Source organism: Chlorocebus sabaeus, chromosome 1, assembly GCF_047675955.1.
Source record: "Chlorocebus sabaeus isolate Y175 chromosome 1, mChlSab1.0.hap1, whole genome shotgun sequence".
NCBI lineage: Eukaryota > Metazoa > Chordata > Mammalia > Primates > Cercopithecidae > Chlorocebus > Chlorocebus sabaeus.
In genome coordinates, this window is record NC_132904.1 from 12030048 (window position 1) to 12054774 (window position 24727).

Genomic DNA, 24727 nt, shown 5'->3' on the forward strand with positions numbered 1-24727 from the left:
TCCGGCGGCGACGCCTTTAGGGAGCCCGCGAGGGGGCGCGTGTTGGCCGCCCCGCTGTGAGTTGCCCAAGACCCGCCGGGGGGCGGGGTCTCGCTCCCCGCGCCACGAGGCTCGGCCAATGGGAACGCGCGCTGCGAGGACCGGAGGTCCGCGCCGCGGTGCTGAAAACCCCGCGCGCAAGCGGCTGGCTCTGGGCGCGCGCCAGCAAACCCACTCCTGGAGCCCGCGGACCCCGAGCACGCGCTTGACAGCCCCTGCTGAGCCGGCGCCCGGCGTCGCCAGGCCAGCCATGGCCCCCGACCCGGTGGCCGCCGAGACCCCGGTTCAGGGACCTACCCCGCGCTACTTCACCTGGGACGAGGTGGCGCAGCGCTCGGGGTGCGAAGAGCGGTGGCTAGTGATCGACCGTAAGGTGTACAACATCAGCGAGTTCACCCGCCGGCATCCAGGGGGCTCCCGGGTCATCAGCCACTACGCCGGGCAGGATGCCACGGTGAGCGCAGCCAGGCGGGGGCACAGGAGAGGGCGGGACCGGAGGCAGAGTGCAGGCGAGACAGAGTTACGCACCCCGAGCCAAACACCGACTAATTCGGAGGAAAGCCCGGAGGCGCCTGAACATACCTGTTGCCCGGTGATTGGGTGTCCTGCGGATGCGGGATGCAAAGGCGGGAGAAAGGCCCTGAGAAGTGGAGTCTGGGGAGTGGGGATGGAGGCCAGCAACACGCACACACAAACAAAGGGCCCCGCCGCCCAGTCTTGCATTCCGTCTGCAGCCCCGAGCCTCAGGTCTCCGGGCGAGGGCAGGACCCCGAGCTGGGTGAGCTGGGAGGAAGGAGAGCAAGGATGCAGGCCGCCTGGGGAGGGAGGGAGTCAGTGGCCAGGGGAGGGAGTCATATCCTGTCTCGATGGCTAGGAGGTGCAGCGCAGCCGCGTCTGGACCTAGATGCGGGTCTCCACTCGCCAGCAGGAGCGGAAAGGGAGCAGGAAAGGAGCCCATTCTCGAGGATGGGGCTGAAACGGGAAGCTTGGGGAGACCGCTGCCTTGGGGACCGCTGCGTCGTGTGAAGACTGGAGGACGCGAAAGGGACAGTACTGTTCGGGGAGGGCAAGCGTCGGCAGGCGCACAGAAGGGATTGGGAATGGCATACACTTAGCGAGGACCCCCAGAGCTGTCCTCGATTCGCCGGGGGCTAGAGAGGTCTTCAGCTATTCCGCGGAGCGGGCCGCTGTTTACGCTCTGGGGCCGTAGGCCCTTCGCGGGGTACCGTCCCTTCTTCCCTTGGTCTCACTGTGGGGTCGGCGCGCGCCCCAGCCCCGGGTCTGCTGCTTCTCTTTCTAGACCACAGCCCTCAGAGCTAAGACCCCGGCGCCTCTGCTGGGTTGGAGTGCTGGGGACTCAGCCCTGGGAACTCGAAAGTCCGGGCGTTCGCTTCACCGCGTTTCCCCCTTGGCGGCCAGAATGGCGTCCCCTCCTCTTGCATCCCTTTCTGATCTCGTGCCCTGCAGCATGACGCCCTCCACTGTCCCTATCCACTACCCTGGCGTCCCAGAGTGTGCCGCGGGTCACCAGGGTTCCCATAACGTCGCAGCAGAGCTTAGACGCTGCGGGCCGAAGACCCGCCCCACCCTCTGACGCGACCAGCCTACAAGGCGAGGCCAGAGCTTGCGCGGCTCAACCACAGCGACCACTCGGGAGCACTGACGGCGGCCGAGGGCGCAGGCGTGGGCCAACGCATGCGCAGACGAAACAGGCATCAACGCTGGGGCTTCCCGCAGTGTGATTTGGGGCGCGGGATGCCGCGGCGGGGACGGCGATTGGTCCGGATGTGTGGTGCCACCGGCCGCCGGCTCCGCCCCGGCCCCCGCCCCACACGCCGAATCGCTTATTGGGGCTGCTTGACCGGTGGACGTCAATCTTACCGCTATGGACCTTACCTTGCACAACCCAAATTAGCTGCCTTGGGGCAGGAGGTGGCCACAGTGCTTAGGGAAATGTGGAGCCCTATCCAGAACAACGGTGGAGGGAAAAGGAAGAAATGCAAGTGCCCCATTTCGGACATAGGGCAGTCTTTCTCTTTGTGGTTTTTGGAGAACTCCAGCTAAGAGAGGAAAGGGACTTATTAAAAGACCCGCAAGAAGAGACGGAAGTCTCATAGCCCTGAGACGTGAAACCAGCTGAACTTCCTGAGTCTAGTAGGGATCTAGAGAACTTTTCTGTAGCTAGCTAGAGGTTTGTAAAATGCACCAATCAGTGCTCTGTAAAGTCGCACCAATCGACGCTCTGTAGCTAGCTAGAGGTTTGTAAAATGGGCCAATCAGTGCTCTGTAAAATGGACCAATCAGCAGGACATGGGCAGGGGCAACTAAGAGAATAAATGCTGGCCACCCCAGCCAGCTGCGGCAACCCCCTGGGTCCCCTTCAGCACCGTGGAAGCTTTGTTCTTTTGTTCTTCACACTAAATTTTGCTGCTGCTCACTCTTTGGGTCTGTGCCACCGTTAAGAGCTGTAACACTGCAAAGGTCCACGGTTTCATTCTTGGTGAGAGGAACCCACCTGAAGGAACCAACTCCCGATACAGCCCCACCCATCCCTCCTGTTTCTCACCTATACCGAAATTCTTGGGCAAAAGCTCTCTGTGGACACACCCAGGAGAAAGGCCAGCCCAGGCAGGTGTTCCTTGGTGGTCCCCCTCAGCCAATGCTTCCCATTCCTTGATGCACCCTTCTAACTAGAGCAGATGCTGGGTGATCTTAAACTGTGGACACCTGGGAAGGGTATGAGCACCCTCAAAAGGCAGCTGGGCCAAGGGAGATAGCCTGTGCTTCTGTGTCGGGAGTTGGTTCCTTCCGGTGGGTTCCTGGTCTCGCTGACTTCAAGAATGAAGCCACAGACCTTCGTGGTGAGTGTTACAGCTCTTACAGGTGGCACAGACCCAAAGAGTGAGCAGCAGCAAGATTTACTGTGAAGAGCAAAGAACAAAGATTCCACAGTGTGGAAGGGGACCACAGCAGGTTGCGGCTGCTGGGGGCGGGGCAGCTTTTATTCCCTTATTTGTCCCCTTATTTGTCCCTGCCCATGTCCTACTGATTGGTCCATTTTACTAAACCTTTAGCTAGCTACAGAGCATGGATTGGTATGTTTTTACAGAGCACTGATTGGTGCATTTTATAAAACTCTAGCTACAGAAAAGTTCTTCAAGTCCCCACTTGACCCAGGAAGTCCATCTGGCCTCACCTCTCACTTCAACTTGGGTACACCCTTCCGGCAGGCAGGAGAATGGCCTTTGGTGTGAACACTGCCGGAGTCCAGGGGGCTGGCTCCCTCACCTTTCATCTTCTCCCCGCACTTGCAGGATCCCTTTGTGGCCTTCCACATCAACAAGGGCCTGGTGAAGAAGTATATGAACTCTCTCCTGATTGGAGAACTGTCTCCGGAGCAGCCCAGCTTTGAGCCCACCAAGAATGTGAGACCCTGTGTTTGCTATGTGGCAACTCTTGGTTGTTGAGAGGGACAGAGAGGAGATAGGACAGTCTAGATGGGATCACAGTCATAGTACTCATAGTCAGTAGTAGCTCTGGGGAATCTTGAGGTCCCTGCTTCTTTTGCATAGTCCTGAGGTCACAGGGCCAAGGGGGCATGACTTTGCAACCTATGGCTCCCCCAAGGCTGCCACTACCATGGCTTCCATCGTTGTTATCATCATCAGTATGATAACTTACTATGCGCCAAGCATAAACTCATAACTCTCACATATTTACAGATGAGATAACAGGCTCAGGGAGGTTAAGCAACACAGCCAAGGATCACACAGTTAGTAAATGGCAGAGCAAGGACTTAAGTCCTCTGAACTCTTAGGCACTATCCCATAGCACCTCCTCCTGTCATCCTCATTGTCGTGGTATCTTTGCCTAGGACTGTGGACTTCCTACAGCTACCTCAGTGGGAGGTCCTTGAGCCTGAGAGGGCCCTTGTCTCCAGTAGCGTTGGGGTGCAGATGAGAATAACAGCTCCTCCTCCTCTTCTGCAGAAAGAGCTGACTGATGAGTTCCGGGAGCTTCGGGCCACAGTGGAGCGGATGGGGCTCATGAAGGCCAACCATGTGTTCTTCCTGCTGTACCTGCTGCACATCTTGCTGCTGGATGGTGCAGCCTGGCTCACCCTTTGGATCTTTGGGACGTCCTTTTTGCCCTTCCTCCTCTGTGCCGTGCTGCTCAGTGCAGCTCAGGTGAGAGCCTTTGGCTTGTCACGTGCACAGCAATGCTCAGTATCCCTGGGGAAAGCTCCTTCGGTGTTCGAGGAAGGCCAAGAATTCCTGCCCTCCAAGTAGGGCAGATCTAAAGGTATGCGGGAGAGTGCAGGAACATGCATTCCACTGTCTTGGCCTGTCTGCTCTTTAGCCACATGGGCATCTTCATTTCTCTCACTGCCTTTTTAGCTGCTTCTCCGAGGGTTCCCTTCTTTCTACGTGGTTTGTCCTCTGCCACAGCCCACCTGTGCCAAGAACCAAATTTCTGTTTTTTTAGCAAAGCCTGGCTCCCTCCTCACCACTGACATTGCCCAACATGTTAATAATGATTGAGCACTAATTCTTGACCGTGAGGACCCATTTGGCAAGCCTTCTGCTCATGTTTGAGTCCTTTCTGTATTCTGGATGTCAGTCCATCATAAGTCATGGGCTTCAGGCCGGGCGTGGTGGTTCATGCCTGTAATCCCAGCACTTTCGGAGGCCAAGGTGGTCGGATCACTTGAGACCAGGTCAAGACCAGCCTGGCCAACGTGGTGAAACTCCACCTCTACTAAACATACAAAAAGGCACAGTGGCTCACGCCTGTAATACCAGTACCTTGGGAGGCCAAGGTGGGCAGATCATTTGCGGTGAGGAGTTTGAGACCACCTGGCCAACATGGTGAAACCCCATCTCTATTAAAATACAACAAGTAGCTGGGAGTGGTGGCGGGTGCCTGTAATCCCAGTTACACGGGAGGCCGAGGCAGGAGAATTGCTTGAACCTGAGAAGCAGAGGTTGCAGTGAGCCGAGATGGCACCACTGCACTCCAGCCTGGGCAACAGAGCGAGACTTGCTCTCAAAACAGGCCAGGTGTGGTGGCTCACGCCTGTTATCCCAGCAGTTTGGGAGGCCGAGGTGGGCAGATTACCTGAGGTCAGGAGTTCGAGACCAGCCTGGCGAACATGGTGAAACCCCTAACTCTACTAAAAATACAAAAAAATTAGCCAGTCATGGTGGTGGGCACCTGTAATCCCAGCTACTTGGGAGGCTGAGGCAGGAGAATTACTTGAACCCAAGAGGTTGAGGTTGCAGTGATCTGAAACTGCACCACTGCACTCCAGCCTGGGCAACAAGAACAAAACTGTCTCAAAAAAAAAAAAAAAAAAGTCATGAGCTTTGGAGCTGGCGAAACTGAAGAACAGAGAAGGGATGGTGATTTGCCCCAATTCACGTGTGAGTCAGTGGCAGAGGCAGAACTAGGCCCCATGTTTCCTGACTCCTGTGGTGCATCATAGGCCTTAGCAGATGAAGGAAGTGGGAGAGGCTGAAGGAGGCACAGAGGTCAGTGAAGGGGACACTGGGTCTGGTGGGCTGCTCTCAGCATTGACTTTTCTCACCTAGATCCAGGCTGGCTGGCTGCAGCATGACTTGGGGCACCTGTCGGTCTTCAGCACCTCAAAGTGGAACCATCTGGTACATCATTTTGTGATTGGCCACCTGAAGGTCAGTGGGATGGGGAGGGGCTCTCCAGGCAATGAAGGGCTGCCTTGGGGGAAGGTTTTCATACTCGTGTCCCTGCTTTTCTGTAGGGGGTCCCTGCCAGTTGGTGGAACCACTTGCACTTCCAGCACCATGCCAAGCCCAACTGCTTCGGCAAAGACCCAGACATCAACATGCATCCCTTCTTCTTTGCCTTGGGGAAGATCCTGTCTGTAGAGGTGAGTGGAGGTATCAGTGGAAAGGTCTTGGGGAATAGGAGGCAGCCAACATAGGGGGGTTGGGGAAGGTGCCCACAATGTTGTCAATGTGGGCAGGACACTGGAGCTGGGCTAGCTGGGGCTTCTGCGATTTTGGAAGTTCTAGAAGGCAACAGGCAATAAATGGGGGCTGCCCAGGAGGGAATCACCATCTTCCCTAGACCGTTCAGTCAGCAAACCGTTACTGCATAAAAGGCACCTCATTTTGCAAAGGATCCAGAGGATGACCAGAAGCATCCAAAGGATGAGATGGCCTATCCTTGAAGGTGCTGATGGCACCTCCTGGAGGTGATTTTTTAACACTCTTGTCCCAGGCAAGCATTCCCCTTGCACTATGTATTTCTCTCCCACACTTAGGTAGCCTTCTTGTCACAGTCTTCTCTGTCCAGGGTTGGACTGTCTTACTCTTCTTTGATGTCCAGTTATCTGGAACATTCATTCACTGAGTTCTTCTTCTCACCCTGCTGATCCCCAGCCTGACTTCCTGGGTGGTCAGCGTTGGGTTTGAGTTGTCATCTGAGATTGTAAGCAGAAATAATGTAGCCACTGAAGGAATAATGCCTGGGGGTGGAGATCTGGTGAACTTTTAGTGAGCATTAGGCAATGGAAGGTTCTGAAAGGCCAGCAGAGATCTCTGGAAAGTTAATTTAAAGCCCTTTGTCCCAAGCCTCTAGGCTGCAGAGTTCTTCCAGGTCCCCTCCTCCACTTTATGACGTTTCAGCTTGCCAGGAATTAATTTGTCGTTAAAACACATTTCAGTTCTAGGCATGAGTCCAAGGTAGCCTGGCTCTCATCTCGCCATGAGAATTTTGAAAGGGCTTTGGCAGCACTGGCTGGCCTGGCATGAGGAGCTCATAGCTTGAGGCTCATGCCCCACCTGTCCATAATCCTCTTATTTTCCCATCTCATGAGCATGGACTTGGGCTTGTTACATGTCCGATACCATTACGGTCAGTACTGTGTGGATGATGAAGCAGCCCTGCCCACCGTCTGACTCCCATGGCTGCTTCAAGGGCAGTGTGGTTATTTGCTGGGCAGTAGCATGGGGCTTGTGCATATCTACTGTCACTACAGAGGGTTTAAAAAAAGACATGGGCAGGTTAAGTGGAGGGGAACCGTCTCACACCACCACCTTTACTGCTTCCTGGTACTTGGGTTTTCAGGAAATTCCTATCAGCAGACATCAAAAATAGAGAATGAAGGGACACGATTGGCACGTGCCACTGGTCCCAGCTACTTGGGAGGCTGAGGTGGGAGCATCGCTTGAGCCAAGGAGGTGAAGGCTGCAGTATGATCACGCCACTGCACTCCAGCCTGGATAACAGCGTGACCCTGTGTGTAAAAAAAATAATAATTTTTTAAAAAGATTAAAACCAAAAAATATTGTAAACAGAGCTCAAGGTGACTTACAGATTTAAAAAAGTAAAATATGACAGAAACTGAGAGGTAGTCATGATCAGATATGGCCTCCTTCAGGTGCTGACATCTGAACTGAGACCTGAATGATGAAAAGGGCCAGCACTGCAAAAATTCAGGGAAGGAACATTTGGAACGGAGAGAACAGTCAAGTACAAAGGCTCCTGGAAGTTCAGGGACAGTAAGCAATGAGAAAATGAGAAGACCAGAAAACTAGGGAGGGGCCAGATCATGTAGGGCCTTAGAAAGCCATGGAAATGGTGTGGTAAGAAGTTTGGGTTTTATTCCAATAGCAATGGGAAGTCACTGGAGGGTTTCTGGTGGGTACAGCAATCTGCTTTGCACTTTAAAAGGCTTGCTCTGGCTGGAGGTGGAGAGGATGAATTATAGAAGGTAGGTATAATCACAGATATAACCTCAGAGAGGAGGCTGGAGCGAGTCCAGACTAGACCAGGGAGGAGCAGGTGAAGCCAATGGATTTGGGATATGTTTTGGAGGCAGTGTAAACAAGGCTTGCTGAGGACCTGGATGTGGTGGTGAGAATCACCCCATCCTGAGCAACATTAACTGAGGGAAAATTGAAAGAGGGGCACCCTTGTTTGGTGGGATGAGTGGGGCAGAGCCCCACCCCACCAGGGTGGCCTCCTATTGTGGAACTGTTACGGAAAGGAGCCCCATCCATTGCTTCCTCCTTGAATGGCAAATGCCTTTATGACCCCTATAACTTGCCCCATTATGTTTAGACCCTTGGTGGTCAGAAGGGTTCTATTTAGGTCAGTGTCCCCTGCCCCTCCTTGTCCTCCAGGAATTTTTGAGAGGCACTAATGTGGATGTCATGGGGTCAGCACAGGCATCAACATCCCCAAAGGGATGGAACCAAGCAGCCTATTGCCCAGGTATTCACTAACAGGCAGCCCATCCTCAGCCTCATAGCTGGCAGGGGTGAAGAAAGGGTACTTTGGGTCCCAATTTTTTTTTTTTTTTTTTTTTTTTTTTTGAGACAAGAGTCTTGCTCTGTCACCCAGGTTGGAGTGCAATGGTGCGGCCTCAGCTCACTACAACCTCCACCTCCCGAGTTCAAGAGATTCTCCTGCCTCAGCCTCCTGACTAGCTGGGACTACGGGTGTGTGCCACCAAGCCTGGCTAATTTTTGTGTTTTTAGTAGAGATGTGGTTTTGCCATGTTGCCCAGGCTGGTCTCGAACTCCTGGGCTCATGCAGTCCACCCACCTCAGCCTCCCAAAGTGCTGGGATTACATGTGTGAGCCACTGCACCCAGTCTCTGTTTACAAATTTATCACTAGCTTCATCCCGTAAGGTTATAAGCTCCAAGAGGGTGGGAAGTCTGTATTGTTCACCTCTGTATCCTGAGCATCTAGAACATAGCCTGGCACACAGTAGGTGCTCAAGTACTTGAATCTGTTAATGTAGAAAGCATGCTTCATCTAACTGAAGTGCCTTGCACAGAATAAGCTCTCAATAAATGAACTGTGGACACATGGAAGGGTGAGCTAGAGCTCTGCTCAGGGGTTGAGTGCTCCTCTCGTGCCCTTGCGGTTGTCTGGTTACCTGAACTAATTGGAGTGCGATACAGTCAGTCATGGAGTGAGACAGCAGAACTTTGCTGTCTGGTTTGTGAGCCCACACCAGGGGTTCTAGGCTGGCTGGTTGACATGGTGGCCCCAGCCCGTCTCTTCAGCAGCTCGGCTTATAAAAAATAACCACCACCTACTGGGGAAAACTGCTGGAACCTTCAGACTGCCAAATTGTTCTTGGTGTCTTTTCCAGAAATATTTGCCAAACTAGCCTTCAGGGGATTTGATAAAATCCCCTGAGGTCAAGAGACCATGTTGAAGTCAAGAGACCAAAAGATTTTGATGGGGAGGATTAGGGGCTGGATATAGAGGGAATACTTAACCTGTATAGGGGCAGATATGGTTGTCCATGGACATTCTGATGTCAAAAAGTACGATGGCGGCTGGGCACAGTGGCTCACGCCTGTAATCCCAATACTTTGGGAGGCCGAGGTGGGTGGATCACCTGAGGTCAGGACTTCGAGACCAGCCTGAACAACATGGAGAAACCCCATCTCTACTAAAAATACAAAATTAGCTGGGTGTGGTGGCACATGCCTGTAATCCTAGCTACTCGGGAGGCTGAGGCAGGAGAATCACTTGAACCCAGGGAGGCAGAAGTTGTGGTGAGCTGAGATCGTGCCATTGCTCTCGAGCCTGGGCAACAAGAGTGAGATTCCGTCTAAAAAATAAACAAATAAATAAGCACGATGGGAGAAAGGGGAGAGGGTAGTGGGGCCTGGAAACCTTATGACAAAGAGAATGAACACAAGAGGGCCTGTGGTCCTGTAGACTGTGCTGGGCACATCCCTCATGTGAGCATGGGCCATCCAGCTGCAGGCCATGGTGTGACACGCTCTGCAGATTATAGCCTGGGGCTTCATGTTCCATGTGCTGCAGGTAAGGCTGGGCCTCTTGGAGCTTTCCAATAGCACCAACAAGCTGTCAGCCCTGGAGGAGGCCTAAACTTCCAAGCAGGGAAAGGTCAAGGTCACAGAGGGAGGAATCACTGGTCTCTGAATGCTCATGTGTTTGCTTTTCTTCACAGCTTGGGAAACAGAAGAAAAAATATATGCCGTACAACCACCAGCACAAATACTTCTTCCTGAGTGAGTGTCCCCATCCAACACAGGGGAACTGCCTCAGGAGGGAATGCTGAGGGAATGAGGAGGATGTGGCTCTCCAAGGGATTATGGTATTTTAAGGAAAGAGGCTACAGGAAGTACCCCACCCCCACCCCCATTACTCCCTGCTTGAGAGCAGTTTGCCATTTCAACTGAGCGAAGTGAAGTTAGGCTGATGATTGGCTGAAGGTTATTTGGTTGGGGGCAAACTAGTTCCTCCCATCCAACCCCAGTTTCCACTAGGAAGCTGGGTGTTTGGAGTGTAGACAGGCCTTTTGCTTTACCCTCAATCTTATCTTAAACTTTGTCAAGATGGGCCAAGGTAAACTGGTAGAGCCCAGTCCAACCGCCAGAGGAACAAAGGTACGGATAGTTCTGGAAGGATGGGTCCTGAGGAGACAGGAATTGCTGTTAGAACTGCGAAGATCTTTCTGATGACTCCATATATTCCCAGCTTTAAAAGTCTGTCCCAGCTACTAGGGAAACTGAGGTGGGAGCATCCTTTGAGCCCAGGAGTTTGAGGCTGCAGTAAGCTCTGATTGTGCCACTGCACTCCAGCCTGGGCAATGGAGTGAGATCCTGTTTCTTAAAACAACAACTCTGCTCCATAATGCCTAAAATGAGCTTTAAAAGCCTTTAAATTTTCAAATTTTTTAAAGAAGGAAGGGAAGGAGTCCACTGATCTTATTTTAGTTTGAAGGAATTCATCCTAACTGCCTATCACCAACTATCACTAATAGAGAAAGGTGGATGGGGCAGAAGGGTAGAGCAGAGACCTCTGGAAGAAATGATTTTAGAATCCATGGCACATCAAGATGGAGGAGCCGTGGGTGGTCATTGTCATGCTAGGAGTTATGGGTAGCATCAGGTGCCACAGAGAAGGGCTACAGAAAAGGAAATGAGGCAGCATGTAGAATGCAACACTTCTTCAACTCCCAGTTTTCTTTCAAGAGAGACCCCTCAGTTCCTTCCCACGACTGACCTCCAGGGCTTCAGATTGGGGTGGCACAAGCGCATCTCCCTAGTCTAAGGAAGTGAGCTTCACAGCCTGTGAAGGATCCACAGGGTCCTTCCCAACACACACACACTTTCCTGCTCCTGCTCCTTCACCTGCATGGTGGAGCTGCCAGGAACAAAGGGCAGATGACTGTAGGGACAGGACTGTGGCCAAGGTAAGTAAGAGAGTATTGGCCCCCTTTTAAAGGTGTGGGATCCATGGAGTGTGTATATAGGAAAGTGAAGAAAAATGAAAAATAATAAAGGTGTGGGAGCAGAGCAAGTCCCATGCGTGAGGCCTGAGTTCCCAGGCTGCCTGTCACTGAAGAGTGCCACTCACGCCCCTCACCTTCCCTGGCATCCTCTTAAGAGTTTTTGCCCTCCCCATACTTGGATTTATGCCCACCTTCGGTGCCTGCTGGTTCCAGTGGATTGCAGAGCACTCAAGCAGCTGGAGGGGAGACAGAAGGGATGATCGGAAGAGGCAGTCCCCTGCTAGAGGCCATCTCTCCAGCATCAACTGGCCCTTTCATGACTGTCTTGTGCTCACGCCTCCTCTTTGTCTTGGTTTCCTCCCCAGTTGGGCCCCCAGCCTTGGTGCCTTTCTTCTTCCAGTGGTATGTTTTCTATTTTGTTATCCAGCGAAAGAAGTGGGTGGTGAGTATCCATGACCCAAGAAGCCCACATCCTTGTCTCCAGCACCCAGAGTAGGGGATGGGGATTCCCCAGGGGAAACTGAGGCTGACTCCAGGCCTAATTTAGAGCAAACTAATAGAAGCAGACACAGATCCTTGCCTTCTCTAAGTGGGACAAAATGATTTGAGCTTAGCAGGCAGCCTGATTCCCAGTGTTCAATTTCATGCAGCCAGTGTCTCCAGAGGTTCTTGTACTGGGCATAATGCCACGGGGCTGAGTTGGGAATGGGCAAGATGAATGATAATACCTACTTTCAAGGAAACTTCTGAAGCAGAATGTGGTTGTTAAATCAGAAAAGAGGTACAGGTAATAGGTTCTGGGGACTCCAAAAGGGGCCTGACTGCACGCTTTGTAAAGTCACTTTTCTAGCTGGCCTTGAGGCTGGGTGGGGTTTCTGACAGGCAGAGGTGGGGCAGTGGGGATGAACTTCAAGCAGAAAAGCTGGAAATGAGGGGTAAGTCTGACCACCAGACATATTGTGGAGGACTAGTGTCAGGGGAAGAGTATGGTGCTTGGTTCAGTGTACAGAAAAGCAATGAGAGGGCCGGGCGCGGTGGCTCAAGCCTGTAATCCCAGCACTTTGGGAGGCCGAGACGGGCGGATCACGAGGTCAGGAGATCGAGACTATCCTGGCTAATACGGTGAAACTCCGTCTCTACTAAAAAAATACAAAAAAAAAAACTAGCCAGGCGAGGTGGTGGGCGCCTGTAGTCCCAGCTAATCAGGAGGCTGAGGCAGGAGAATGGCGTAAACCCGGGAGGCGGAGCTTGCAGTGAGCTGAGATCCCGCCACTGCACTCCAGCCTGGGTGACAGAGACAGACTCCGTCTCAAAAAAAAAAAAAAAAGAAAAGCAATGAGAGATTTCATCAGGGCACTGGCATGGACCGAGCCATGGTCCTGGAAGATTCATGATTCATTTGGCAGCATGCTGAAGGATTTAGATTGTATGGGAAGAGCTAGAGGCAAGGAGACCTTGTAGGCCTTGGTACTTTTGAAGGGGACAGCAAGAAGAGCTGGGGGGTGCCAATGGGAAGGGAAGAAAGGAGCAGTGGCACTAGATATTGCAGGATTGGACCCCTGAGAAGCTGAAGACAACTGAGTCTGGATACCCAGGAGAATGGCTGCACCATACAAAGAAAGAGCTGGTGACAGGAAGAGAAGAGCTGTTCGTGACTGTTATGCTCACTGCTTTCCTCACTATAGGACTTGGCCTGGATGATCACCTTCTACATCCGCTTATTCCTCACTTATGTGCCACTATTGGGACTGAAAGCCTTCCTGGGCCTTTTCTTCATAGTCAGGTAGTATTTGGTGGGGGCAGGTAGGGACTGGTGAAAGAAATGTTGGGGAGTGACCAGTCTGGTCTAGGGGCCATGCTGGGGCTTTGGGTAACAGTGGGTGTTTCAGGAGTTGGCTTGGGAAAGTAGATAGGCTGGAGCAGTTATCTGAGGGGGAAATCAGAATTCTGGGCTCTGTGTATACTGTTTTTGTCTGTGTAACATTCAACAGGTTCCTGGAAAGCAACTGGTTTGTGTGGGTGACACAGATGAACCATATCCCCATGCACATTGATCATGACCGGAACATGGACTGGGTTTCCACCCAGGTAAGGGACAGTCACTCAGAAGACTAGAGCGTAACATAACTATTGAAAAGGGTGGGTAGGTGAAAATAGCAAAAACAAAAAGTCCCCCAAACAGCATTTTCTCATTAGCCTGAGGCTCTTGTTCTGCTACCATGTGAAGGGAGTGACCAAGACAGTCTCACGTCCCTGCCTCACCCAGCTTTACCTGGAGAATGCTGGGCTGGCCTTTCCATCTGATACTCAACATGCTCTCCCCTGACCTTTTCCTCCAGCTCCAGGCCACATGCAATGTCCACAAGTCTGCCTTCAATGACTGGTTCAGTGGACACCTCAACTTCCAGATTGAGCACCAGTGAGTAGGGAGCCTGGGGAAGCAGGGTCCTGGGGAGGGTATAAGTGTAGGGTACAGGTGGGAGCAGAGAAGCAGGAACTACTGACTCCCTGCTGTTCGTTCTCCCTCAAGTCTTTTTCCCATGATGCCTCGACACAATTACCACAAAGTGGCTCCCCTGGTGCAGTCCTTGTGTGCCAAGCATGGCATAGAGTACCAGTCCAAGCCCCTGCTGTCAGCCTTCGCCGACATCATCCAGTGAGTATCTGAGCCCAAGAAGATGGCTGGTAGGGAGGGAGGAGGGCAGGGCAATGGAAATGATGACATGTAGGGTGGAGAGTGAACAGAAGGTGTTCCCAGTCGTGTGGGATGGAGTTCACCATGGCAAAGGCAGGATTCTTTATTGGTCCTGTGGCCAGGTCAGGCCTTTGCCCTCACTGGGGTTCCCCTCAGTACCATGGCCCAAGCTAGCTTTCTCTAAAGTAGAGGGGAGGAAAGCCTCCAGCTGGAAGAAGGCTTTAACCTCACTGCTGCATCTCTGGTGGGTTCAGCTCCGCTTGCCTCCCTCACTGTCTGCCCCCATTTTGTTCCTGCAGCTCACTAAAGGAGTCAGGGCAGCTCTGGCTAGATGCCTATCTTCACCAATAACAACAGCCACCCCGTCCAGTCTGAAAGAAGAGGAGGAAGACTCTGGAGCCAAAGCAGAGGGGAGTTTGAAGGACAATGCCACTGTAGTTTAATACTCAGAAGGGGGTGGGTTTGGGGACATAAAGGCTCTGACTCAAACTCCTCCCTTTTATCTTCTAGCCACAGTTCTAAGACCCAAAGTTTGGTGGACACAGAAGCCCCCAGAAGGAGGGAAGGAGCTGTTGGGGCAGGGGTGTAAATTATTTCCTTTTTCTAGTTTGGCACACACAGGTGGTTGGTGAACAGAGAGAACCAGGAGGGCAACAGAAGAGGAGGGACCTACTGAACCCAGAGTCAGGAAGAGATTTAACACTAAAATTCCACTCATGTCGGGCATGGTGGCTCACACCTGTAATCCCAGCACTTCGGGAGGCCGAGGCAGACAGATCACAAGGTCAGGAGTTCGAGACCAGCCTGACGTAGGGAAACCCTGTCTCTACTAAAAAGAGAAAAATTAGCCGGGTGTGGTGGCGCACGCCTGTAATCCCAGCTACCCAGGAGGCTGAGGCAGGATCATCTCTTGAACCAAGGAGGTGGAGGTTGCAGTGAGCTGAGATCACGCCATTGTACCCCAGCCTGGGCGACACAGCAAGACTCCATCTCAAAAAAAAAAAACCAAAAATCCACTCATATAAAGGGTGAGCTCAGCTCACTGGTCCACTTCTCAGTGCCTTCTCCATCCTCACTGGCAAACCTCAGAGGGATAAAGCAGTTGAACCTGATGAGCAAGAATTATAACAGCAAGGAATCATTAATGCTTATAATTCTGAGGTCAGCACAACTCAGTCTCTAGGAGCTCAGCTCACTGCCCAGGGATAGGTATGACCTAGGTCTGCCTTAGGCTGCTGGTAGAAGCCATTCTCCAGTTTCAGAAGCAGGAAGGGCAAAAGTCAAGACTGTGGTATTGGAGTCTTTTGGCTCTGAAGGATCCTGGAACCACTGATTTTGTTTTATTCCCTCCAGGGTCTAAAGAGAACAAGAGGTGCTAGCTCTTACCAAAACAGATGGTAGAGAGTTGCTGGCTATTTAAAAGCCCTTTCATCTTTTAATTCACTTCTTCTTTTCACTTCTTAACCATCCAACAGGAACAGAACACTCCTAGGCTGGGAGTCTTACTTTTAGCTCCATAAGCAAATGAGCAGATGGGACAAGTTAGTCTTTTCTCCCTAGAAACAAAGGGGATGCCTGGTGGTTTCCCTTTGCTTCCCAACCTAAAATTTCAAGTTTAATAAAACAGCAGTTAGCATAAGTGACCAAATTGGGAGATAATTATCAGTCATGAGGAAAGATACACATTTCAGTCATAAAGAATGTAAGGGCTATAAGCACAAACTTTCTATAACCTAAATGATGTTATAGCATTAGTATTTTTTAGCAGGAGCAGAAAGATTAAATATGATCACTTCATACTTCTAAATCAGAAATAAGAAGATTAAAACCACAGAACAGTTTGTGACTGCCGTTGCTATAGCTAGGTATCTTACTCTGTCCACTCTTGTTCAAGTATCTAACTCTTCTGGAGACCAAATAGGCTTTAGAAGAGATTATCCTAAATTCCTATCAGTGTAATACTAAAATGTAACTTTTTAATCACCTGGTTTTTAAAAGATAAACACAATTTAGCCCATCTCTCCAGAGAGCAAACATAGGAATATGCCTCGGGAGCCTTTACTCCCTGGGTTTATCATCAGCCCTCCGTCTCCCCCTCCAACCCAGAGCCTTTGCTTCCAGGTCGGGGAATTACTTCTTTGACTCTTCAGCAGCATCTACTCTAGGCGTATTGATCACTTTGGACACTGGGAGAAGAACCTCAAACTAGGAAGAAAAGACAGAGCCTACATTTAGTTTTGGGAGGGGATGGCAGACAGCAAGGAGATGAGCATCCTAAGGCATGCTGGGATAGGGTCAGAGGCACCACCCATGGAGAGGTTTGTCAACACAAAGACACAGGAAGAATGGGCAGCAGAAGATTTAGATGTTTTCCATTTGGGCACATTTAACTTAGCTGGATAACTTGGTTTAAAACAGCCTGGGTAGGAAAATTAGAAGCAAGCTGGGTGCAGTGGCTCATGCCTGTAATCCCAACACTTTTGGGAGGTCCAGGCAAGAGGATCGCTTGGGCCCAGGAGGTCAAGCCTGCAATGAGCTGAGATCACCACTGCACTCCAGCCTAGGGTAACAGAACAAGACCCTGTCTCAAAAAAAAGGAAAAAAAAAAAAAAAAAAAAAAAATAGAAGCAGAATTGAGGAGCTATACCTCATTGGCTTCCTGACTCCAAAATAGGTGCTGATCCTTCCTATTTGCCGCCTAAGGTTTGTGTGTGGTGTCACCAGCCTGTTTAGCCAAATGGCTTTGGGCCCAGGCTGCCCAATCTGAGCAAACACCAGTGAGGCTCTATTGAGCCAAGACCAGGTCCTCAAAGCACCTGAACCACTGTGGCCTTCTCAGCCTACAGCACGGTGGTCTCTCACATGGCCACAAAGGGACACACAGTGACAAAAGGCTCAGAATGTTACAGTGGTAAAATGAGTGATCTCAAATCTACTGACAGATGTAAAATAGGCTTAGAAAGAAAAAGCTGCCTCTGGTCAAATAGATCACGGCAGAACGAATTCCAACTCACGTTTTTACAACTCCAACTTCTATGTTTATCTTGGTTCATTTTTTTTATAACCTGGCCAGAGGCATTTTTTAAATCAGGCCCAATATCAGTATCCTTTTTGTGTGTGCCAATTTTGTTATCACATCCCTGTGAAGTTGAAAAATAAAAGTTAATTTTGACCAAAAGACTTCATTGTAACCCATGATGTTCCTCTGTGTGCGCAGGATTCCTGAGTGCCTCTGCTACAAGTTACTGTTCACCTCTCTGTGCTCTTTAATCACTAGACTCCCCTTTGTATAAGTTCCTTGGGCAGAGGAAGGAACATCAGGACCCTCGAGAAAACACCAAGGCAAGGGTGAAGTATGGCAAGGAAGAGGAAGGCAAACTCCTTCTGATGACTCCCGTGTTCAAATGTGAGATTGTCAGTAATCTCACGAAGTTTCACATGTATCACTTCCTCCTATTCATGAGGCAATGCCCTTGCCCTTTTGTCCTTCAGCTTTCCATTCTGAATTATTTTCTCTTTATTTTTACTTACTTGTTTTGAGACAAGGTCTGGCTCTATGATCCAGGCTGGAGTGCAGTGGTGCTGCCATCTCTGTTCACTGCAATCTCTGCCTCCCAGCCTCAAGTCATCTTCCTACCTCAGGCTAATCGTTTTTGTTTTATTTTGTTTTTGAGACCAGAGTTTCACTCTTGTTGCCCAGGCTGGAGTACAGTGGCATGATCTCAGCTGATTGCAACCTCCGCCTCCTGGGTCCAAGCAATTCTGTTTCAGCCTCCCGGGTAGTTGGGATTACAAGCATGCGCCACCACGCCCAGCTAATTTTTTATTTTTGGTAGAGACAGGGTTTCACCATGGTGGCCAGGCTAATTTTTTATTTTTGGTAGAGACAGGGTTTCACCATGGTGGCCAGGCTGGTCTTGAACTCCTGACCTCAGGTGATCCACCCACCTCGGCCTCCCAAAGTGCTAGGATTACAGGCGTGAGCCACTGTGCCTGGCCTCTCTTTACTTTTAAACTCATTTCTAGTTTCCAAATAGTCTCCCTAAGTCCTATCTGCCTACATTCTTTCTCTGCAAGTGTGATCCCTCAGAGCTGGACTGCAGAGCAATGCTTCTTAACCATCCAACTAAGACAGCTCTCCTGAGCAAAAACATTTGTAGGCATCATTAATCTTCCGTGCAGTGTGTACACAGAAAGTTAGATTAACAAAATTCTATAGGAGACAAACTTACCTTCAAAAGACAAAAGAAAACCACTACAATCTTGACTACCACAGGGTATAAGCCCTTAATTATCAAGAGTTACTGCACTGAGGCAATAACTTCTAAGAAATCTTAACATTTCGCCAGTCAAGGTGGCTCATCCTGTAATCCCAGCACTGGGAGAGGATGGCACACGCAATCCTAGCCTTTAGGAGGCCGAGGCAGGAGGATTGCTTGAGCCCAGGAGTTCAAGACCAGCCTGGGCAACAGTGAGATCCCATCTCTACAAAAAATTGAAAAATTATCTGGACATGGTGGCCTGAGACTGTAATCACAGCTGCTTGGGAGGCTGAGGTGGGAGAATCGCTTGAGCCCAGGAGGTTAAGGCCAAGATCACACTACTGAACTCCAGCCTGGGTGACAAGAGAGACTCTGTCTCAAAAAAAAAAAAAAAAAAAGGGCCAGGCACGGTGGCTCACGCCTGTAATCCCAGCACTTTGGAAAGCCAAGGCGAGCAGATCACGAGGTCAGGAGCTCGAGACCGTCCTGGTTAACACAGTGAAACCCTGTCTCTACTAAAAATACAAAAAAATTAGCCAGGTGTGGTGGCAGGAGCCTGTCGTCCCAGCTACTCGGTAGGCTGAGGCAGAAGAATCGCTTTAACCCAGGAGGCGGAGTTTGCAGTGAGCGGAGATCGCGCCATTGCACTCCAGCCTGGGTGACAGAGTGAGACTCTGTTTCAAAAAAAAAAAAAAAAAGAAATCTTACCATCTTTACATCTTTAGTTCTTATCACTACTACTGCAGATTTAGAAGCAATCTACCTGAATCAGAAAATAGAGCTCAAATAAGTTGTGTGGCTTGGTATAATCTGGGAAAATCAGTTTCAAAAGTTACCTGCCCTTGGGATAGAACTTTTTGTCAGCATCAGTGTTTTCAAAAAGTACCCTAGTTATGAAGCCATTGTTGGGTAAACTTTATCCCATTCCAGCTTCAACCAGAGGCACTTGTATATCCTGAAATTTCACATAAGATTACACTTGAAGAATAGGTTTCTCCATTAAAAAACTTGAAAACTACTGGTCTTCAGGCTCCCTAACTGTTTAATCTGTCAAGACATTGCCAGCTTAAATTTCGGACAGTTACGTAAGTGTCCATGTTAACTTCAAATGGCCCTGACAGGAATGCTAAAACATCAGACATTCAAATGGGCCAGTTCCCCAACAAGCTTTCTCAGGATTATAAAACTTCCAAAGTTTGGCCGGGTGCGGTGGCTCAAGCCTGTAATCCCAGCACTTTGGGAGGCCGAGACGGGCGGATCACGAGGTCAGGAGATCGAGACCATCCTGGCTAACACGGTGAAACCCCGTCTCTACTAAAAAATACAAAAAAACTAGCCGGGCGAGGTGGTGGGCGCCTGTAGTCCCAGCTACTCGGGAGGCTGAGGCAGGAGAATGGCCTAAATCCAGGAGGCGGAGCTTGCAGTGAGCCGAGATCTGGCCACTGCACTCCAGCCTGGGCGACAGAGCGAGACTCCGCCTCAAAAAAAAAAAAAACTTCCAAAGCTCAAAAACATGCGATCTCTATGGGAAACAATACCTTGGATTTCAGTTTACAAAAGGAACAAGAAAATGGTTTCTGAATGGCAGCTTTCAGTTTACAAGTAGTGGCAAAGTAAATGCTTGGATGTTATGACGTAGATGATCTAACTTGTGAGACTTTCTTAAAGGCACTCCTTTGATCTCACATGAGAGATCTAGAAATCTATTCAAGGTATTAAAACTCCTCTCCCAGCAAGATAAAATAAAGCATCCTCCTCCTAATGGCTGAAGTTCCATCTGCTATGGCCATTTTATGGAGCATGGTGCCATCTTGTGGACACTCTCAAACCACCCATTGTTAATAGGGTGCAATTACACAGCACGTTGAGTGAAAAGGAAAACTATTTGGAGTCATGGTCACTTGGGATATTTTCAAATGTTCTCAAAGAACATGACATTTTGGTCACTTTTATAATTTTATTGACCTTTTTTCTTCATAACTTTAAAACAAAAACAGTGCATGAAAACCAGTGTCTTATCCCAGTCTCAACTCAGCTGATTGCCAGATGAACATCACCATCTTACTCCTCTCAATAACCAGACACAAATTACATAGCAAGTTCGAGTTTCTGCCCACCCAAGACATAGCCAATAATCAGTCACAAACACAGACACAGTCAACTCCAGGGGCTCCAGCTCTCTGCCTATCTTCTCTCAGCAGTTCCTCCCATCTGCTAAGAAGCACATTCCTGATGGCTCTCTCTCAAGGTAAGTCAAGGCTGAACAAGACAGAAAAGCACAGTCTAAGTCCACCATCACCTCCCATTGGCCACCAGTTGGCCAGCCAGGAAATCATTTCTGTACATCTTTTGTCTCCCCCTTTTATCTCCTTCTCTCTTCTCCAAAACTTGTTGCTATCTATCACTTTCATGTAACAATGGACTTAGTGTCCATTAAACTGCCTGAGAAGTGGTTTGAGCCTGATATATTTTCCTGAGCTAAAAAAGAAAAAGTACCTCTGTGGCCTTCTTGACATTAAGATCAAGTAAAAAAGGGACTAGCACTACTGAAAAGGGTCACACTAGAAAAGCCTTAGAATCCTCTCTCCACCCCTGTGAAGGTTTCTCTAGTTGTAGCTCTTAAGGGTACAAGAGGGCAAATATTCTGGGGTCAAGGAGGTATAATGGGGAAACACATTTATTTTCCCCTTTTAAACTTTCCTGCTGCCCCAGTCTTTGCCTTCTTCTTAGTGGATCCCTTGGGTTCTGGCTCCTTGCGCTTAGCTGAAGAGAGTGAGCCGGTCACCTTGAAGAAATCATCCAGGCGGCCCTGGGTGCTGCCTTGGCGGCTCTTACTCAGCCTCTTGACCCCACTGCGGATTCGCTCCTCAGAGAACTGCTTTTCACCACACATGAACTTAACCAGCTCTTCTTCATTTGGCTCGCTCCACTTCAGCTCCACAGACTCTGGGTCCAGCACCTCAGGTTTCAAGAAGAGCTGGTGAGCCTCCTTGTGGAGCCAATTTTCTGGCACAGGGTACTTGTTGGGATCAAGTCGCCTAACAATCTCCTCGATGCTCTTGTGCTTCTGGATGAGGTCCACAGCCCGCTTGGGCCCAATACCCCGGATACTCTCACAGTAGTCACTGCCTAGCAGGATGCACAGATCCACAAACTGTTCCTGGTTCAGGCCCAGCTCCTGAAGAATCCGGCTCAGGTGGAATTCCTGGATTGGCAGCTTTTTGGCTTCACTGGCAGTCAGGTGTCGCATTAGCACAGGGCTGCCGAAGGTGAGACAGTCCATGTCCTCGGTAGCCGCAGCATAGACTTTGCCAGCCTTCACCAGGGCAGCACAGCTGGCCTCTGCCTCGCTGGGTGCATCAAGATAAGGGATGCCCATGAGGCTCAGCAGATGTTTGCACTCATCGTTGTGCTGCTTAGTGACCTTCACCAGTCGCTTAGTGAATTTTTCCACCTCCTGCTCGGCCCCAGCAGCCTGAGCCTGCTGCAGCTGCTTCTCTGCCTCAGCCCGCCGCTCACTGCGTTTCGCCAGCTCACCTGACTTGAGCTGTGGCGGCTTGCCATCAAAGACATACACGGGCTTGATGCCATTCTCCATCATGCGAATGGTGCGGTAGAACATGCCCATCAGGTGGCTGGTGGTCTCACCCTCCTCGTTCTGCAGCACATCCCCACCCTGGCGAACAGCAATCAGGAACTGATAAATGCTCATAGAGGCATCAATGGCCACCTTACGGCCAAAGTAGCTCTTGATGTCATTCTCCCGGATGGCACTGGGGGCCACATCAGCAATTAGTTTGGCCAGGCCTTGAATTCCCATGGCAACACAGAGGAGGAATGACTAAAAAAGAAAGGCAAGTCAGAGATGGAGGAAAGGAGAAGGGTTATAATTGGTGTTACCTCACCAACTTCATGCCTTCAGCTAAATTCCACACAACAAAAAGGACACCAAGTCAGCACTGCTAAAGACGAACAAGACAAAGTCCCCATTCTCAAAAAACTCAGTCTAGCAGAATTTACTTAATAGTAAGGCTTAATGAGTACCAGAAATAGAACCAGGTGCTTAGAGAAATAAGATATTGTTGATATTCTAAGGTAGCAGCATTATTTATTATACAAAAAAACCCTAAAACATGGGTCTCTATCAAGGACCACAGAAGGCCAGGGTGCCTGACCCAGCTTGAGGAGTCCAGGGACCATAATGGCAGACCTGAAAGGCAAATACCAGCTAAACAAATAGATCTGATTTGTTTTGAGTCTCTGGAGAATCCTGACTGATAAGGCAGTCTTGAAAAAGGATTGCAAACATATCTGAATGGAGGTGATGTGGCTTTCTCACAAGCTTCTCTAAACTCTCCATCATCGCCTCAGCACATAAGAGTTTCTACTTTTATTATGTTGCTAGGGTTTCAAGTCTTTCCCTTTGCGTTTTCTCTCCACCACTCAGTCTGAAATGTTAACTCCATGGCTCCTCCCCAGGTCCTGATTTAGGGGTCTGGCATGCTATAGTCACTGGGCTCAAAAGAGTATTGCACTTCAGAGTTCAGTGTTTCCCAGATAGCAGTGTTTCCCAAATCACCCTCACGATTTTTGCCACTTCCAACTAAAACCTGTACTTTCATTCACTTAGAATTTTTTTAAAAAACGAAACTGGAAAACTCATAAGCAATAATATTTGTGTTCTATTAGTTATATTTTAATATGTGTTAAATGTAAAACTATTAAAAAGGATTTTTAGGAGGTGCAATTTAAAATCATCTTGCCATCCTGGCCAACACGGTGAAACCCCCTCTCTACTAAAAATACAAAAAAAAAAAAAAAAAAAAAAAAAAAAAAAATTAGCTGGGTGTTGTGGCGCACACCTGTAATCCCAGAGAATCGCTTGAACCCAGGAGGCAGAGACTGCAGTGAGCCGAGATCGTGCCACTGCACTCCAGCCTAGTGACACAGTGAGACTCCGTCTCAAAAAATAAAAACTCATCCTGTACCCACTGGCGGTATGTGTCCAATACTCCAAGAAATATTCTACCAGGGCCAGGCACAGAGGCGCTGGCCAGTAATCCCAGCACTTTGGGATGCCATCGTGGGAGAATCACATAAGCCCAGGAGTTCCAAGCTGCAGTGAGCTATGATTGTGCCACCACACTCCAGCCTGGGCAACAGAGCAAGACCTTGTCAAGAAAAGAAGAAAAGACAAAACAAAACAAAAGAGAAAGAAGAAACGGAAGACTCCACCAGGACTTTTCATTGTTCCCATTCTTCCTTTACAGGGTTCTTTCTAGAGCATCAATGACTGTTCAATTCTTCCTTCTAATTCAGTCCAAACACTTCAGCATGGCGTCACGATCTTTCATGTTCTGGTTCCCAACCTAACCTTACATTCTGGGATCTCAACAGAAAGCTGGAATAAGGCCCGCCTTTTCCCACTTTTCCTTGGCTGTGCCCTCCTCTCGCCATCCTCTCACGCGTCCTTCCAGGTCCATCCCTGGATTATTAATCAATTAATAATTAATTGATAATGAATTATTCATTTGATTAATATGAATAATTCCCCTGTGAATTGCAACGGCGAAAGCTCTGGCCTTGAATCCAGGCGCGGCATTTCCCAACCGTGTGACATTACCAAGCCACTGAGGTTTATGAAGAACGATTACCATGATTGTCTCTCAGGGCTGCTACCAGGGTTAACTGAGACAACAGACGGAAACCCCTAATGTCCCCTCTCCAGGCCTGTTCAACCCTTCGGCTCTTGCCTCAAGCCGGCGGCCCTGCTGGAATGTGGACTGAGGACCAGGCCGTGTAGCCCTTGATCCCCTTGCGGCGTCCCACAGACAGGCAGGCAGGCAGGAAAGGGGCTAAACAACTCAAGTGTCAGAACTCTTTCTCGTCCAAGGTCTTAGGAAAAATACAACACGACCCCATAAGGTGGAACTTATTACTGCCTTTCTACAATGGAGGAAAGAGAGGCTCGGAGCTTACGCGACTGGCCCACGGCTCACAAGGGGAAAAGTGGCGGGACCGCTTGACTGCATATCACGCGCACTCCAGACCCCGGCTCCCCACGGCCCCAGCGCCAAGCGGACCCCGTCGCTCCCGGAGGCGCTTCCCATGGGGTCTCACCTGGCCTTTGAGACACGAGGCCTCGGCGGCTAAAGCTTGGTTCGGGGTTGGCCCGGGCAGGCGGTTCCTAAACCCGATCTCCCTCCTCAGCTTAGCGGCGGATCGCCTGACGCTCAGCCGCCTTCCAAAGCCCGCGCTCCCATCACGTGACCTGCCCGCCACGCACAGCCTCTTGGGGAGTGTAGTGCAGGCTGCGTCCCCTCAGACGGCTACTCTCATGGCAACCAGTCCCTCCAGGGAGAACAGAGTCTCTCAGCGACCGTGGCGTACTCTTCTCCACCGCTTGTCCCTACTCCACCCACACCAGGTCCCCGCAGGCCCCTGCTCCCGCTACACCCGA

The 24727-nt window shown here is 50.1% G+C and overlaps 3 protein-coding genes across 4 annotated transcripts in view; 1 reads left to right on the top strand and 2 right to left on the bottom strand.

Moving 5' to 3' along the window:
- Positions 1-1962, bottom strand: part of FADS2 (fatty acid desaturase 2) — a 105101-nt gene extending 103139 nt beyond the window's left edge. The window contains exon 1 of one of the 2 annotated variants that reach the window (XM_037999217.2): positions 622-1025. In XM_037999217.2, coding sequence (XP_037855145.2) covers positions 622-997 — 376 coding nt within the window. In that variant the 5' untranslated portion in view covers positions 998-1025. Of the gene's footprint in view, positions 1-621 lie in introns of both variants that reach the window. The other variant, XM_073015596.1, reaches the window with a different exon arrangement.
- Positions 104-17185, top strand: FADS1 (fatty acid desaturase 1). Its single transcript, XM_007995914.3, has 12 exons — positions 104-493; positions 3354-3464; positions 4029-4226; positions 5631-5732; positions 5819-5947; positions 10024-10084; positions 11676-11752; positions 12996-13093; positions 13302-13398; positions 13650-13729; positions 13841-13966; positions 14305-17185. Exons 1-12 carry the CDS (start codon positions 119-121, stop codon positions 14354-14356), a joined length of 1506 nt encoding a protein of 501 aa, XP_007994105.2. The 5' UTR covers positions 104-118; the 3' UTR covers positions 14357-17185.
- On the bottom strand, positions 13858-24672 carry FEN1 (flap structure-specific endonuclease 1). The gene is made up of 2 exons (XM_007995889.3): positions 24388-24672; positions 13858-22108 (listed from the first exon to the last, which is right to left on the bottom strand). The coding sequence occupies exon 2, from the start codon at positions 22085-22087 to the stop codon at positions 20945-20947; it is 1143 nt and encodes a 380-aa protein (XP_007994080.2). The 5' UTR covers positions 22088-22108; positions 24388-24672; the 3' UTR covers positions 13858-20944.
- Between the last annotated feature and the right edge of the window lie 55 nt (positions 24673-24727).

Coding starts and splice junctions, on each gene's coding strand:
- FADS1 (XM_007995914.3), top strand. CDS start 119: ATGGGAACGCGCGCTGCGAGGACCGGAGGTCCGCGCCGCGGTGCTGAA. Junction 494..3,353: donor ACGCCGGGCAGGATGCCACG/GTGAGCGCAGCC, acceptor CCGCACTTGCAG/GATCCCTTTGTGGCCTTCCA. Junction 10,085..11,675: donor GCACAAATACTTCTTCCTGA/GTGAGTGTCCCC, acceptor TTTCCTCCCCAG/TTGGGCCCCCAGCCTTGGTG.
- FEN1 (XM_007995889.3), bottom strand. CDS start 22,087: ATGGGAATTCAAGGCCTGGCCAAACTAATTGCTGATGTGGCCCCCAGT.